The following is a 13,421-nucleotide window of genomic DNA, read 5'->3' as shown; positions in this document are numbered from 1 at the left end:
AAACAAATCAAATAGACTGACATAGATTTTATTCTTTAGTAAAAATTCAAAACGAGTTAGGTGCACGAATTATAACAATGACATATTGTAAATGGATTTTTTCCCGTTTTTACTTATTTCTTACTAAAAACTGGGAGTAAAAACTCTCACTGAATTCAACGCCAATTTTTATTTTTTACAAATAACAATTTTACGAGAATAGCGTTCATGTGTAACGATTAGATAACTATAGAATGAGTTATTTATGGAAATATAGGTCTTTACAAGTTTGATTTTAATCAGTCAATCGCTCAAAGAAATCAAATCTATCAAACTTTCTTTATGTTTTTTTACAAAATGTTTAGTAAACTATGTAATGAAAGACAGTCATATAATTTTTAACGACTAGTAATCGCGCCTATTTTATAGTTTCGCAACATTTAAACATAAAAATAAAGTTAGTAAAGTTCTACTACGATTTGTTTTTGTACAGCACAGATTTTAAATTATTAATATTTATCGTTGTAATATGATAAATAGTGAGTACAAGAATGGTACAATTACTGTAACTCAAGGAAGATTGTTTAAATGAGTAGAATAGATATGATACAAATCATGATACAAAACGTAAACTAACAGCTGAGGCTTTTCTCTAGTAAAACAAAATTGTAAATTGTAATTTACTTTCTTTCTCCGTCCTTTAACAATTTTTACATCTACATAGTTAATAATACATATATATGGAAGTATAACTTGTGGATTTTATGAGTGTTATATTATAAGAGATCTCAACATTACATTAGCATATTAGATACTTTCTAACTAAAGTTCAACCCTACAATGACGGAAGCTAGATGATTAACAGGGCAAGACTTGTAACAAGAGAACTTTTCATATTTTTTCAAGAAAGTAACATACTTACATTTTAACTTATTGATTTAATCTCTCAATAATTTTCATATCTAATTACATAATTACTATCATAGATGGTACTTTAAAATAGCTTGAAATAGTTATGTATGAAAACGGAATAAAAAGGATAGTTGGACCCAAGCTTTAACTACATATATAAACCACTCTCCGTCACAGGAAGGTTAAGTATGATGCAACATTTTATGATTTATTTGTATGTTTCAAAAGACAGTTCTACTCTGTTTTTCAGTCTAAATAGTTATTTACTTCGTATCAATTACGGTATTTAGAGATTATTTTAGGACTGAACCTTTTTTCTTAATGAAGTATTTCAGAAACACGTATATAAATATGCTTATTAGTTTGGTGTTCATTAGTATAATTCGTAGATTATTTATGACTATACTTTGTAAAAAGGAGGTGTTTCAAAAATTTCAACTTTCATATTAATTTTGTGAATTGCTTGTGACTTGCTCACAAATTTATGAAATGGCCAAGAATGTAGAACTGACTTGTAACTATATAAAGCATTTTTGGTAAATCGCCTATAACATTGGAAACTGATTTTAACTAACTATATTATTAGTACTCATAGCAAAGAGCACATTGCTATTGACAATTTGTATTGACATCTGAAACAAGGACACTTCATGCTACTTTGAAATATGATTGTTTGTCTTATGACAAATTTTTACGAGAATCTGAACAGTGCAGAATAGATACTACAATAGAAGACGTTAGAAAATTGTAATTGATCAATGTGGAAGCCCTAACTACCAATAGGAAAGTGAGATTAAAAATCTTTTATCCGCGATTCTTTTTGTTGTAAAAGTTCTGAGTAACTTTTTTCTTTATTTTTCCTAAAAACACACTGTTTTTGCAGAGTAAACGTTCTATTTCAAAGTGAAAAGATGTCCATGTCTATGAAAATAGCTTCACACCCCGTTGCAATGCAATAAATATTTTAAGGTATTCCATAAATATTTTAAAATTTATCTACTAACTGCCTTGGCTTGTTGTGCTTTGTACATTTTCAAAACTTTTTTGCCAGGTACCAAAGTTTGACTCAAGCCTGGTCTTTTTTTACGCTTTTGCGTCTGGTTGTTCTCTTGGTCTACCTCATCGTCATCGTTGATTCTCACTTGGCCATTATATTGAGTTTGGCAGATAATAGTTTCCTGTGGTGCCCTCATAGCTTCTAATTCCGCTGCAGATCGATGCAAGTCCGAATCATGGGCAAAGGTACAGTTGTGGCCAAACCGGCATCTCCCCTTGCGATAGTTCCAGCATATTTTTCTGCCATTGATCATCTTGGTGTCATCCAAAGTGGGAGTCATCTTGACATGCTTTTCAAGAATAGCACTCTTAGCTTTTTCAGCTTCGACAAAGGGATTTTTGAAGACAGAGGTTTTCATGGTGGGTGCACCGTTGAAGTCAGGCGTGGGTAATGGAAGCTTATTATTGGAAGCAATGTCTTTCTGGTTCTCCTCATCTTCATTCTCGATGTTCTTCTCCTCTTCCGCTTCATCCTTAGAACTAACAGTTAGGCAATATCAGATTACAAAGAACCAGTTTGCTCTTACGATGTTTAGCTGATTTTCATATTAATCCAAACACAAAAATTTATGAACCGACAGTGCACATTAATTGATTATAAAGCCATGCTGATACTATTTCGCGTTGACTTTAATAAAAAAGAATCTAAATTATATTATTATAAAAGTTTTCTTGATTTGCATTTATATGTTACTTTTTAAAATTTTTGAACATTCATAACAAGATTCTCGAGCTCTGTGTGTATCGGCAAAAAAGTATGAAAATTCAACGCGAACCAGTTTGTTGACCGGGGCCTCAATTTGTCACAATGAAAGTCGACTAGAAAGTGTTTTTTTACGCGACCGGTTCGCGCAACAGCGCAATACGGAAATTCAAGGAGCCCGAAAAAAATCAGAACGTAAAACTCAATTATACGTTACATAATTTTTAATGACAAGCCTTCCACAGCAAACCACAAACCATACTCATTCCCCTTCATGAAAGCGCATAAGCGCACGTATAGCTATGGAAAACCAGTTCTCGTGCATCAGTAAAAAAAGTCGCAGCCAAGAGAGAGAGAGAGAAACGTTAAGGTCATTCGGAAGCGCGCAAAGCAGCAAAAAAAGGAAAACCCGATGTCACCAGCTATACAGAAGTGATTCCACGAGGAAGGTATGCACGGCCTCGGCGTATATATATATATATATATAATATAATATAATATAATATATAATATATATATATATATATATATATATATATATATATATATATATATATATATATATATATATATATATATATATATATATATATATATATATATATATATATATATATATATATATATATATATATATATATATATATATAAGTATAAGCTATAGGTAAACACGCACGTATGCAAGCGACTGCAGCGTCAAAGTGAAAATAAACAGAGCAGGTAGCCACAAATAGAGGTTAGAAAAAAGTGTGTACGTGAGCGAGATGAGAGCCAAGGGCGACGTAGGAGAGAGGGAGAGACGAGAAGAGCATCCGAGAGAGAAGTGCACTTACGATTCGGAGTCGGACAGCTCGTCCCTCTCGCTCTCGGAGCCCGAGGAAGTCCCGTAGTCTGCCACCAAGGAAGCCATGTCTGTCAATAGGATGACCAGTAGCCCTAATTCGACTAATGCTGATGGCAAATTCAATTGTGATCGGGATCCCCCGAGAGCGTGTACCGCCGCCGTACTTGTGCGCCTTGCGGCGGTGGAGTGCGTATACGCGCGCAATAGACGCACACCGCCGTGCTGTTAGCTGCTAGGCTGTAGCCTGTAGCTATAGACTAACCCCTTCCCACTGCCCTGCTGCTCCGAAATGACACACACACACAGCGGGGAGTGGGGGTATGCGAGACACGGGATATTTAATATTTGTAGCGCGCGCCGCCGCTGGAGTCTGATTATGTATCGATGTATATATATATATATATATATATATACAGCGGCTCGCCTACGCCGACGTGGCAACGTCGCTTTTGCGTCGAATTTCAAAGTAAGTACTGCTATAGCTGCTGCGCACCATCAGCTGATTTGAAATTTCCTCTAGGGCTCGAGTGGAAAAGTGCGCGACTTTGCGGGGAACGCGAGACGATGGCTCTCTGAGGATTGCGTGCGAATCGCTTTTAGGCGAATAAGGAACAATGGAAGTAGGTTTTTGTGCCCGGTATCGCCCGGCACTGATAATAGTGGAAATGTATGCTTCGCCAGTGCGTGCTTCTAACGTTTCAACGGGAAATGAGTATCTACTACACGTTTCGCATTAGCATTACTTATTCCGTTTAAACCATTATAACACGTATGAAACAACGATAGGTAAAATATCAACTCGAAAGTATCCCCTCGTCTTTGATAGTCACAAAGCACTTCTTTCCATCCTCCAATGGGTCACTACTCCACACGGATATCTCTCTCCTCTTGTTCTCCAACTGCGTTATCAACAACCTAACGTTCGGCACACCCAGCCAATAATTGCCCAGAGACGGTTTCAATTTCGCATTCGCAGTTATGTCGCTCTCGGCAAAGAAATTGTCGCCGCCCTTCTGGAGCCTCACCGTGTTCACGATCACGACCGCGACGCGCGAGTTGTTGACGAGAAATCTGCACACCGAGGCCAAATTGCTGAGAATAGGAGTCAGGCCAGTGTTGGGAACGATTGCGCACAGCGCCGATAACGAGTCGACGATCACGAGCTTCTTCGACGAATCGCTCTTCGGCAAGTTCGACAGGCAATGCAAGACCGTAAACAATTCGTGGATCTTGTGGATCTGGTAGACTCTTATGCCGCTCATGACTTCGCCCAATATCTGAAACGAATATAGCTTATTGGTTGCGCCTGGTGCGCAAAGTTCATATTGGAGAAACTATAATGTATAGACTATAGAGTCTCACAGTGTCGGTGCACTGCTTCGCCTCGAGCATCATTTGAATTCTAGAGGCGCAGAAATTCTTGCTGGCGTCTACGTAGTGCACTTCCGTTGAGGCGTTCAAAGTGGCGCACATGGAGATCCAGTGGCACAGCTGTGACTTTCCCGACGACGAGAACCCGCAGAATTCATATATTTTGTGACAGTGCAGACCTCCTTTCAGCAGCGCATCCAAGCTGGTGCATACATTAAATTTTGATGAAAAATATGGCATTATGTAGGTCTTTCTGAGATAATGAATTGTTTACTTGTTCGTCCCAGTCGGAATGACGTCTTGAATTTCGCGCTCGCCCAGATCGGCCGGATTGCCTATGATCTCGCCGCCAAAACTTTTGAAAATCGATTCCCTGATGCTTTCGATTTCCTGCAGCAAACAATGATATTATGTAGACGCAGGTAAGCGACTGTAGCCATATGCTGCTATATAGAGGAAAACGAACCTTAAAACTCATGCCAGTTCTTCTCATTAAGTCGTCGCACGTTTGCAGAATCATGAAATCGTAAACGGTGAAAATGTTTCTAGACTGTAGTTTCGCTATTACATCTTCTGTGAGAGCTGGAAACGTTTTCGAATCCAATCTCGCCATTCCTATCCTATGAACGCCGGATTAGTGCACGTGTAAAATTTGATGTACACTTTCAGCTGCGTCGATATGGGTGAGCAGTAGATGCCGAAACGCCTGTAAACCTAAAATAAAATTGAAGTTTTATTAGAAACGTGCTTTATGTGCTGTAGTTCTGTAGGTATACTGGAGAAGGTATAGGCGTAATACGCCTTTACGACGTTACGTTGCATTCTAAAAAAAGTTGTTTGGAAAACTCGCGGTAAAGTTGAGCAATAAGGTTTTTTTTTTAATCAAAATGTTGATCAAGATTGATTAAAAGAACTGGGTATTATAGAAATATTTAAATATTTTCCGTATAAAATGCTTTCGAAAACGAAAACATTATTTATTAAATATAGAGTTCCTATCGTAGCATTTTTTTCAAGCTCTTACGTAAACCCATTTTAAAGAAAGCTATTCAATAGACGCGAAAATGTATATACCCTCTTCAATTTTCTCCTCTTATATCAGCCCCTGTTACTGTATATATTTATCTTCCTTCCGCAGTTTTCTTTGACATATAATATCAATGCAACATAAACTTTTGCAACGAGGAAAATTTAGCTTCCGGCAGATGACGATTTTTCGATCAATTTCTTTTGTTCTACTTTATAAATTAATTAATACGTTCCCTCGACGTGTTTCGAAACTTCTCAGTAATAAGGATTATAAGAATGAAAATAAATACCTATTCAATATAAATTGCGCCTAGTTACGAGTACGTCTCCAATGTATCGTTAAAAATTTTCCTATACTATTCATATACTAAAAAATGTCCTCTTGACTATTTTGTTCTAACCACACCTGAAAGTTTCCACTCGGAAACAGTTATCAACATACAGTTAAAAACAACTTTTTTGAAAAAAAATCAATCGATCACAGAGCTACATTCCGAATCTAAAAAAATAAGCTTACAACTCCAAATCGAACTATATAATTGGCCATATAGTGGAGCGCCCGCAAGGGGCCGATAGCATAACAAGTGCACAAACTCGGCGGCTCTAGTATCCCCATCGGCGCATAAACTGTATAAACTAAACTCCAAATTCTTATCAAGGGAGCATAAAGACTACCAAGCGCGCAGCTACCTCCTCCCCTCCGTATCGAAATACCTATGTACATGCACACACACACACACATTCAAATCGGCGGTCGCCAGAGCCCAGAGGCCCAGAGCAGAGACTCGCAGTCCTCGCAGAGTAGTGTCTGTCCACGTGTGAGCCCCCGAAAAGAAGGCTACACTATACACATATATAGGTACTAGGTATATATCTATAAGCAGCAGTACACACAGCGCTCTAGACAAGGACCGAGAAAACGCGGCTGTTGCTCGCTCACTACGTCGAGGCCGACATCGTCGAGCAGACGTGCTGTCTCGGCTACTAGCAGCAGAGACTTCTTCCGAACAGCAACGGACAGCGAGCAATGGACAGCCGACGAAGAAGACGAGTCGGCAGAGGCGGCAGCGTGTACAGCTCTCGCGGCAACGAGCAGAAGCGAGTAGCGGATTGTTACAGGAGGCGGCGGCGCGAGGAGCCGCGAGTCAGTATGACTAGCGGCACGAGGCGGCCGCCAGCAGCAGGCACGAGGAAAAGCCGTCTTACCCGCCGGCTCTAAGTAGTCGACCTCATGAGGTGAGTTTTCTTCTGCATTCTTTTTTCTCCCCCGGCGCTCGGCTTCTTTTTCTTCTCTCTCTCTCTCTCTCTCTCTCTCTCTCTCTTTCTCTCTACCCGGTGTCTATTTACCTCGTGGGACCGGCCTGATGCTCATTTTGCGGGCTTTCCTCTATACTTACACGCGTGCACACGTGCGCCGAGTTCACTTGTATCTTTTAGCGGCTCTATGCAGGAATGTAGTTTCGCCACGATCCGGTTTGTTTATTACTCTGTAGGTAAACATTAGTACTTAGTGGCACTTAGCAGGCCGCGCAGTTTTAGAACCGACGCGATAAGTAAACGTTCTCTCTCCGCGATTAACGTTCTGCGGGAGAGTATAATATTCAGACGAACTGCGTAGTTCGAAAAGATATCGACGAGACGAATAAACAACGTCGTTATGTAAGTAAGGGCGCTCGCCGATGTTCGGAGTTGGTTAAAGTTCAAGTTTCGAGCTGAATTACTCGTGTGAGAGCCGGACGAGCCGCCAAAAGTATTTCAAACGATTCGAGGAGCCGAAACTAGTCGATTCCGTCATCGAAGACTCGGCGAGTCGCGAATTACTGCGGTAAAAAGCGAGCCGATGATACGCGATTATTCAAATTCGTCGCGACCACGTGGCGACGCAGTGACCGCGAGAAAAACGTGCGCGACGCCGCAGTAGAATAAAAAACACGGCGCCGGATGTTCGCCATCTTGTTCAGCCGCCCGCAGGCTGGTTGAAAAGGAGCCTCTGCTCTAGGCGGATTTCCAGCCCAAAGAAACATCTCTGCGCCCGGGGACTTGGCCAAGAGATTTCGCGAATCCGCGAGTCGAGCGCTAAGTCGATCGGCGGGGCGAATCATTCTTCGGCGCTCGCGTGGTTGGGCAGGAAAAAAAGGAGCTCACTCGCCTGACTCACCGGAAGCGCGAACTGCTCCCAGTTCGGCGCCGGAAACTCCACCCCTCCGCCGCTGTTGCCAGCTCTCCTCTCCGCGGCTCGCGACTTGTTCCTGACCGTCACGCCTACGCAGAGAGCGCGGGCGATGCACTCGCTGCAGCGAAACTGACGGTCACGCACCGGCGCGAGCGCCGAGCGGGCAAAGTTTCCCCTCCAACGAGCGGCGCAACGGAGGGGGCTGGCCGCAACCTCGCCGCAGCGGCAGGGCGGCAGGCCGTCGTGTTGTAGTGTCCCGGATGCAGCGCCATCTTGCGGGCCTTGCTCCGCGCGTCTCTTCCGTCTCTTGCGAGCGGCCAAAGCTCGCCGAGCCGCACGACGATTCGGATATACACACGGCGAGAGAGCGCGCGAGGCCCGGTCGCCCCCCAGGTCAGTGCGCGTGCGCGCGGACCCATCTCTACGCGAGCGAGGAGTGAACCCGGTCGCCATGTTTAGCAGTGCCGTGCCGTGTGTCCTTGAGTGAGTGCGAGTGAGTGTGCGCGAGTGCGAGGAAGACGGAGCGAGAAGACGCCGGTGGCGCCACGCCGCAGACATCGGACACACGAACGAAATAATAAGCGAGACCTGCGAGAGCCACGTTCGGGGCGCGGGCAGCTGTCGCGCGGCGCACGGACTGTGCGAAATAATCTCGAGAGGGAGAGAGAGCGCGCGCGCGCGCAGCAGCAGCAGTGGATGCGCGGCGAAATGCCCTCCGAGGCCCAGCAGCTCCGACGAGCAGCCTCATCGAAATAAGCGCCGTCGGGCGCGGCTTATCGGTGACCGCCACTCAGCTTGCGGCATCCATTTCGTGACCGACTGCGTCCGTCTCTCTCGCTCTCATTCATTCTCGCTCGCTCCCTGCACGAGAGGGATCGCGGAGGGCCACACAGACATACACAGTATAGACACACACAGAGACACACCGGGACCGCGAGCTCTCCTCCGCGCGTGCAGTGCGTGCACGGATGGCTCGCCGTCGCGGAGTTTCGCTGATTACGCTCCGGTAAGTCTGCAAAAGAGCCGAGTCCCTAGCTCTCTTTCTCTCTCTCACTCCGGCCTCTCCCTCCCTGCATCACTCTGTCTTTCTCTGGTTCGCACGCGCTGTATAGCACACACGCGCAACGGAGCCCCAATATGGCCGACGGGAAATTTCCTTTGTGCGAAGCGAGGCCTGCTGCAGTCTAGTGCAGAGTTGCAGCCTAGTCGGGGCCCCGTGGATACATACACGCTTCGGAGTCCGACGGCGCCCCTGCCTCTGCGTCTTGTGTATAGAGCCCCGGTGCACGACTCCGTAACTCCTCCTCTGGTATACGTTTGCCTTTTTTGCTCCGATCGTTACCCAGCATACCTGCCTCTCTCTCTCTCTCTCTCTCGCTCTCCTCTCAGCTCTTTTTCTGTGCCCGTAATTCCTCGGCTGTTATAGCCGTCCCGCACCTAGCGCTGCGGACATATACCTCTGTCCTTTTCTGCTTCACGCTCTCGCTCTGCGCCGCTCGATACATGTCTGCTCTTTCTCCTCTTTTATTTCCCCGTGCAGAGCCGTGTCGACTTTTCGTTTCTCGATTTCTTTGCCGCTTTTCGTAAAGTGTCGCGCGTTCGATGGTGTAGATATTTATGTATTTATTTTGATGATACGATAATACCAGCAGCCGACATTGCCGGCTGCTCGCAAGTATATATATATACACACACAAATTCGAACGCGTACAAGGTATTCGGGATTTGATTTTTTTATTGCCAAGCCGGTACAGAATGGACGCTGGCTCTTTCTCTTTTGTGAGCGCTTGCCACTTCCATTATTCGCCTCAGAACATTTCGGAGCACCGAGAGAGGGACGCGCGTTTATATAGCGTCGACTGGCTCTCTCTCTCTCTCTCTCTCTCTCTCTCTCTCTCTCTCTCTCTCTCTCTCTCTCTCTCTACCTATTGCTAGTTGCTCTCGTGCATTCTTCCTCAACGCAGCTTTTCGCTGTTTTGTTTTTGCTCCCCGAGTGCTTATATCGTTTGCGCCTTTGTTTCGACGCGCTACGTTCAAGTGTCAAGATCGTGTCGTCTGTCAAACGGAAAAAAGTCGTCGCTGTATTTCTTTTTTTTTCACCCGACTGCAATCAACAATCCGGGAGAGGTCTTTTCGTACACGCGCGCGCCTTTGAATGAACTTTTTATTTCTCCGAAAACGAGCGTCAGCAAACGTTGCGCGCTTACTTCTATCTCGGCTCTTCTCGCGCAGCTTTTACTTCTGATGTTTACTTCGTGCTTTGGAGCAGATTTGGCGAATCGCGTCGATAAAGTAGATTGTTCTGTTACATCTGGTTAACTTATGCCAAGGTGTAGGTGAAGGCCTGAATACGTAAAAGAATTTTTAACATGAGAGTTGTTAGATGCTTACTGAAAAGAACTCTTTGGCGTGTCGCTGGATGTTCATACTTTGTTCATGAATAATAAATGCACTGGTTAAAATCAAATACTTTGCACTTACCTTAGTTCTGCTTTTGTGCTTATTATTGAATTAAAGGGATTGAGCAAAATAAAGAGTAAAACCATTGTTGCGTCATTTTTCTTTAGTACCTTAATTTAGCAATTTTCTGCTGAAGGATTTGTTAAAATACTATTTTTGTTTTTATTACACCTTTTTGGAACTTGGGAATATTGCGTTATAATAATATGAATTATTTTTAACTCGTCAAGTAAAAAATCCCTTGAAAATTACTTTCTCAGAATGAATTTTACTCACCTTGGTATAATTTAATTTGCTGTAACTCAAACCCCATCCTATGAGCCGCATACCAATATTTGCCAATATGCTACCTTTAACAAGCCCAGAAATGTATATTGTATGCCCAGTTTCAAATTAAACAATGTTGAATCAACGGATGAATTTCTTTGTTTTTTAGTGTCATGTGTGATGAGTGATAAGCAAGGTGCGCCTACTTTGCCGCCCCTTACTGGGGGTGGAGGAAATAATGGGGGAAGCAATGGAGGTGCACCACAGCAAACAGTCAGTTTGCAACAGGTTTTTGCCAATGTCCTTAACTCAGCTAATGTACAACAGTTTGTCCTTGCCTCTCCTGGCCTCACACAGGTAAATATCATCGATACTTAGATTGCTTAAAATTTTATCCCGCTGCAAAATGATGTTAATATTAAGAAGATTCACTTAGATTTGACTTTTTAATTATTTAAAAAAAAAAAAAAAAATTAAGTTAAGGGAATACTTTTGAAGGGAAATTTTTGATGATGTCAACTATACCGAACTAGAAAGAACGGATGAATGTACCATTCACGTCGATCTTACTGATAATACCGAGGCATTTGTCTGAAAAAATACATAACACTAATATTACGCTTTTGCACTTTTAAAATAAATGTTGCTAAATGAGAATTTTTGGTGCGCAATTGCAGGTCATACCCAGCAGCGGCACGACGAGCCAGCCAATCGGCGTTACGCGTATCGTCAACCTGTCTGGCACGAATCCGCGCGTCAGCGTCGTTAACGTCACAGGTGCGAGCGGTAGCACCGGTACTGGCACAGGGACGGCGCTCACATCACCCAGCCGTCAGAATACAAAACTTGTGTTGACGACGTCGCCCAAACTCGTGCGCACCTCCATTGCCAACATGTTTGTTACGCCGACGACGCAAGCGTCGGTGCAGTCGACACCCGCTAAGAAAAAGCGGCTTTCCGAAGGTGGTGAGCGGCCCACATCCGTCGAGACGAGCGACGCGATGGGCTACCGACGCCGCATAATAGAGCATAAGCTCAAGCGGATGCGTGCTGTCCGCGATAAATACAACGACAACGTATCCGAGCTGTTCTTCCTCCAGAATGGCGGTAATCTCATGGACTACTACGCCTGGAGGAAGAGGCCGCCCACTGCACAGTACCTGCAATTCATGAAACAACAGAGGCTGGAGCAGGAGGACGGCGAGCTCGAGACACTCGGCCAGATTGCTGCACCGGTCGAGAACACAGCCGCGACCGTCAGTACTGCTGCGCCAACGACGAATACGGCCAGCACGACGACCGCAGCTGCCACCGCTACTACCACCACTTGCACCACGACTACTGTCGTCACAACGACGACAACGCCGGTGGCAGTAATGACGACAACAGCTACCACGAATGCGACGACGACGACGACGACGCAGAGCACGGAAGTCGCGGTTTCTGGTGGTACGCCCGTTGCAGTCTCGACGACCCTGCCTCCTGCTGTGGCACAACTTAGTCAACAAGGTAAAATTCGTTTGGATTTTCTGTCTATCAGTTATCTTTTTTTTTATCTGCTAATGGCGGTTCTTGATCGATACCAGCATCAAAGATAGATGAGCGAGTGCGCGTACATTTCTAGCGTAATACTATCATACTTTTAATTTTCATTTTTAGTCTTTTTTTTATTAATTAACACGATAGTTAGCTCTGAAACGGAGGATCAAGTATTTCGATTACTTGATGTGATGCATAGTTAAACAAGGATAAAAATACGGTTTTCGCAAAAATTTAAAGTTCAGCAATTAAATTTGTAAATGGCAATATAAACATAATATTTTATTTTTACGTTGTTAAATTTCATTCAAAACAATTACTGATGTAAATAAATGACAGTGCTACAAACAGTTCAAAATTTATCGCGGGACCCACTGAACAAATTTTTTTGCGCAATAGGGCAAATACCTGGTCGGCCTCAAGGGGGCCGGCATGGCATGGTCTTTACCTTCAGAGCAGCAATTCAGGCTTCACCAGTCACAGCTCACCCCTCACCTACTACTACCATAGCACCCGCTCTTATTATAGGTGATTACTGTAGGACTCTTGTCGATGTCTCTCTTTTTTGTTAATCCATTGGGGACACGAATTATTTGAATGAATTCAACAGTGCAACAATCGACGAAGGTGTCAGATTAAATCAAACCGCGCTATTGAAATATTTCTAAATGTCAGATCATATTATTAATCAGTCACATATAATTAGTGAAGTACATACTTATAAATTGATTTAAACAAATTTTCATTATAAGTGGTAATTATGTAGATGATTATGACTATCCACGATTCGTTTCCCTAAATTCAAGTTTACAAGATAAAATGTTATCCAAGTCTTGTTGTATATGCAATTTTGAAGGAATAGCCATGTATTGTTATTAGCATGTTTACATTTCTGAAGTAGACAATTTTACATTTTAACTATAATTTCTAGTATTCATGTTTCACATGATTTCATGCTATTTTTTTATCTTCCAAGATATTAATTAAATTTCAGTCTGAAAAAACTATAATTTTAATATTCTTTATTCCTGTATAGACTTTACATCTGTTTACGTGTTTTCTAAAAAAACTATTTTATCTAAAAAAAA

General features: G+C 43.1%; 2 protein-coding genes across 19 annotated transcripts in view; one reads left to right on the top strand and one right to left on the bottom strand.

Annotated features, from left to right (window-relative positions):
- Positions 1 to 12: 12 nt before the first annotated feature.
- On the bottom strand, positions 13 to 8,197 carry LOC100116009 (DNA repair protein RAD51 homolog 4). 7 transcript variants are annotated; one of them, XR_004344541.1, is made up of 6 exons: positions 7,292 to 7,900; positions 5,332 to 5,579; positions 5,140 to 5,255; positions 4,857 to 5,067; positions 3,484 to 4,771; positions 13 to 2,420 (listed from the first exon to the last, which is right to left on the bottom strand). XR_004344541.1 is itself a non-coding variant. In XM_032596407.1 (6 exons), exons 2-6 carry the CDS (start codon positions 5,476 to 5,478, stop codon positions 2,422 to 2,424), a joined length of 732 nt encoding a protein of 243 aa, XP_032452298.1. In that variant the 5' UTR covers positions 5,479 to 5,579; positions 8,044 to 8,197; the 3' UTR covers positions 2,310 to 2,421. The 7 variants fall into 7 exon arrangements, 6 of the variants coding, with proteins under 6 accessions (XP_001600575.1, XP_031780347.1, XP_032452298.1 ...); XM_032596407.1 differs by lacking the exon at positions 7,292 to 7,900 and adding an exon at positions 8,044 to 8,197 and having other exon boundaries at positions 2,310 to 2,427; positions 4,520 to 4,771; XM_032596408.1 differs by lacking the exon at positions 7,292 to 7,900 and adding an exon at positions 8,053 to 8,197 and having other exon boundaries at positions 2,310 to 2,427; positions 4,520 to 4,771.
- LOC100115939 (helicase domino) overlaps positions 6,797 to 13,421 on the top strand; it is a 27,310-nt gene continuing 20,685 nt past the window's right edge. For 7 of the 12 annotated variants that reach the window (XM_031924485.2, XM_016982249.3, XM_016982248.3 and 4 more), the window contains exons 1-4: positions 8,321 to 9,073; positions 10,964 to 11,151; positions 11,472 to 12,303; positions 12,733 to 12,861. In XM_031924485.2, coding sequence (XP_031780345.1) covers positions 10,975 to 11,151; positions 11,472 to 12,303; positions 12,733 to 12,861 — 1,138 coding nt within the window. In that variant the 5' untranslated portion in view covers positions 8,321 to 9,073; positions 10,964 to 10,974. Of the gene's footprint in view, positions 7,131 to 8,307; positions 9,377 to 10,963; positions 11,152 to 11,471; positions 12,304 to 12,732; positions 12,862 to 13,421 lie in introns of those variants that run through there. The other 5 variants (XM_031924482.2, XM_031924483.2, XM_032596402.1 and 2 more) reach the window with 5 other exon arrangements.

The sequence above is a fragment of the Nasonia vitripennis genome, chromosome 2, assembly GCF_009193385.2.
Source record: "Nasonia vitripennis strain AsymCx chromosome 2, Nvit_psr_1.1, whole genome shotgun sequence".
NCBI classification, from domain to species: Eukaryota; Metazoa; Arthropoda; class Insecta; order Hymenoptera; family Pteromalidae; genus Nasonia; species Nasonia vitripennis.
Note: the sequence above shows the minus strand (reverse complement) of the source record. Positions and strands in the feature narration are given on the sequence as shown.

Excerpts from the sequence above, each read along its gene's own strand:
- LOC100116009 (XM_032596407.1), bottom strand. The coding sequence starts at position 5,478 with ATGGCGAGATTGGATTCGAAAACGTTTCCAGCTCTCACAGAAGATGTA. Across the intron at positions 5,256-5,331 it reads GAACTGGCATGAGTTTTAAG|GAAATCGAAAGCATCAGGGA; the intron begins GTTCGTTTTCCT and ends TGTTTGCTGCAG. Across the intron at positions 4,772-4,856 it reads CGAAGCAGTGCACCGACACT|ATATTGGGCGAAGTCATGAG; the intron begins GTGAGACTCTAT and ends TATTCGTTTCAG.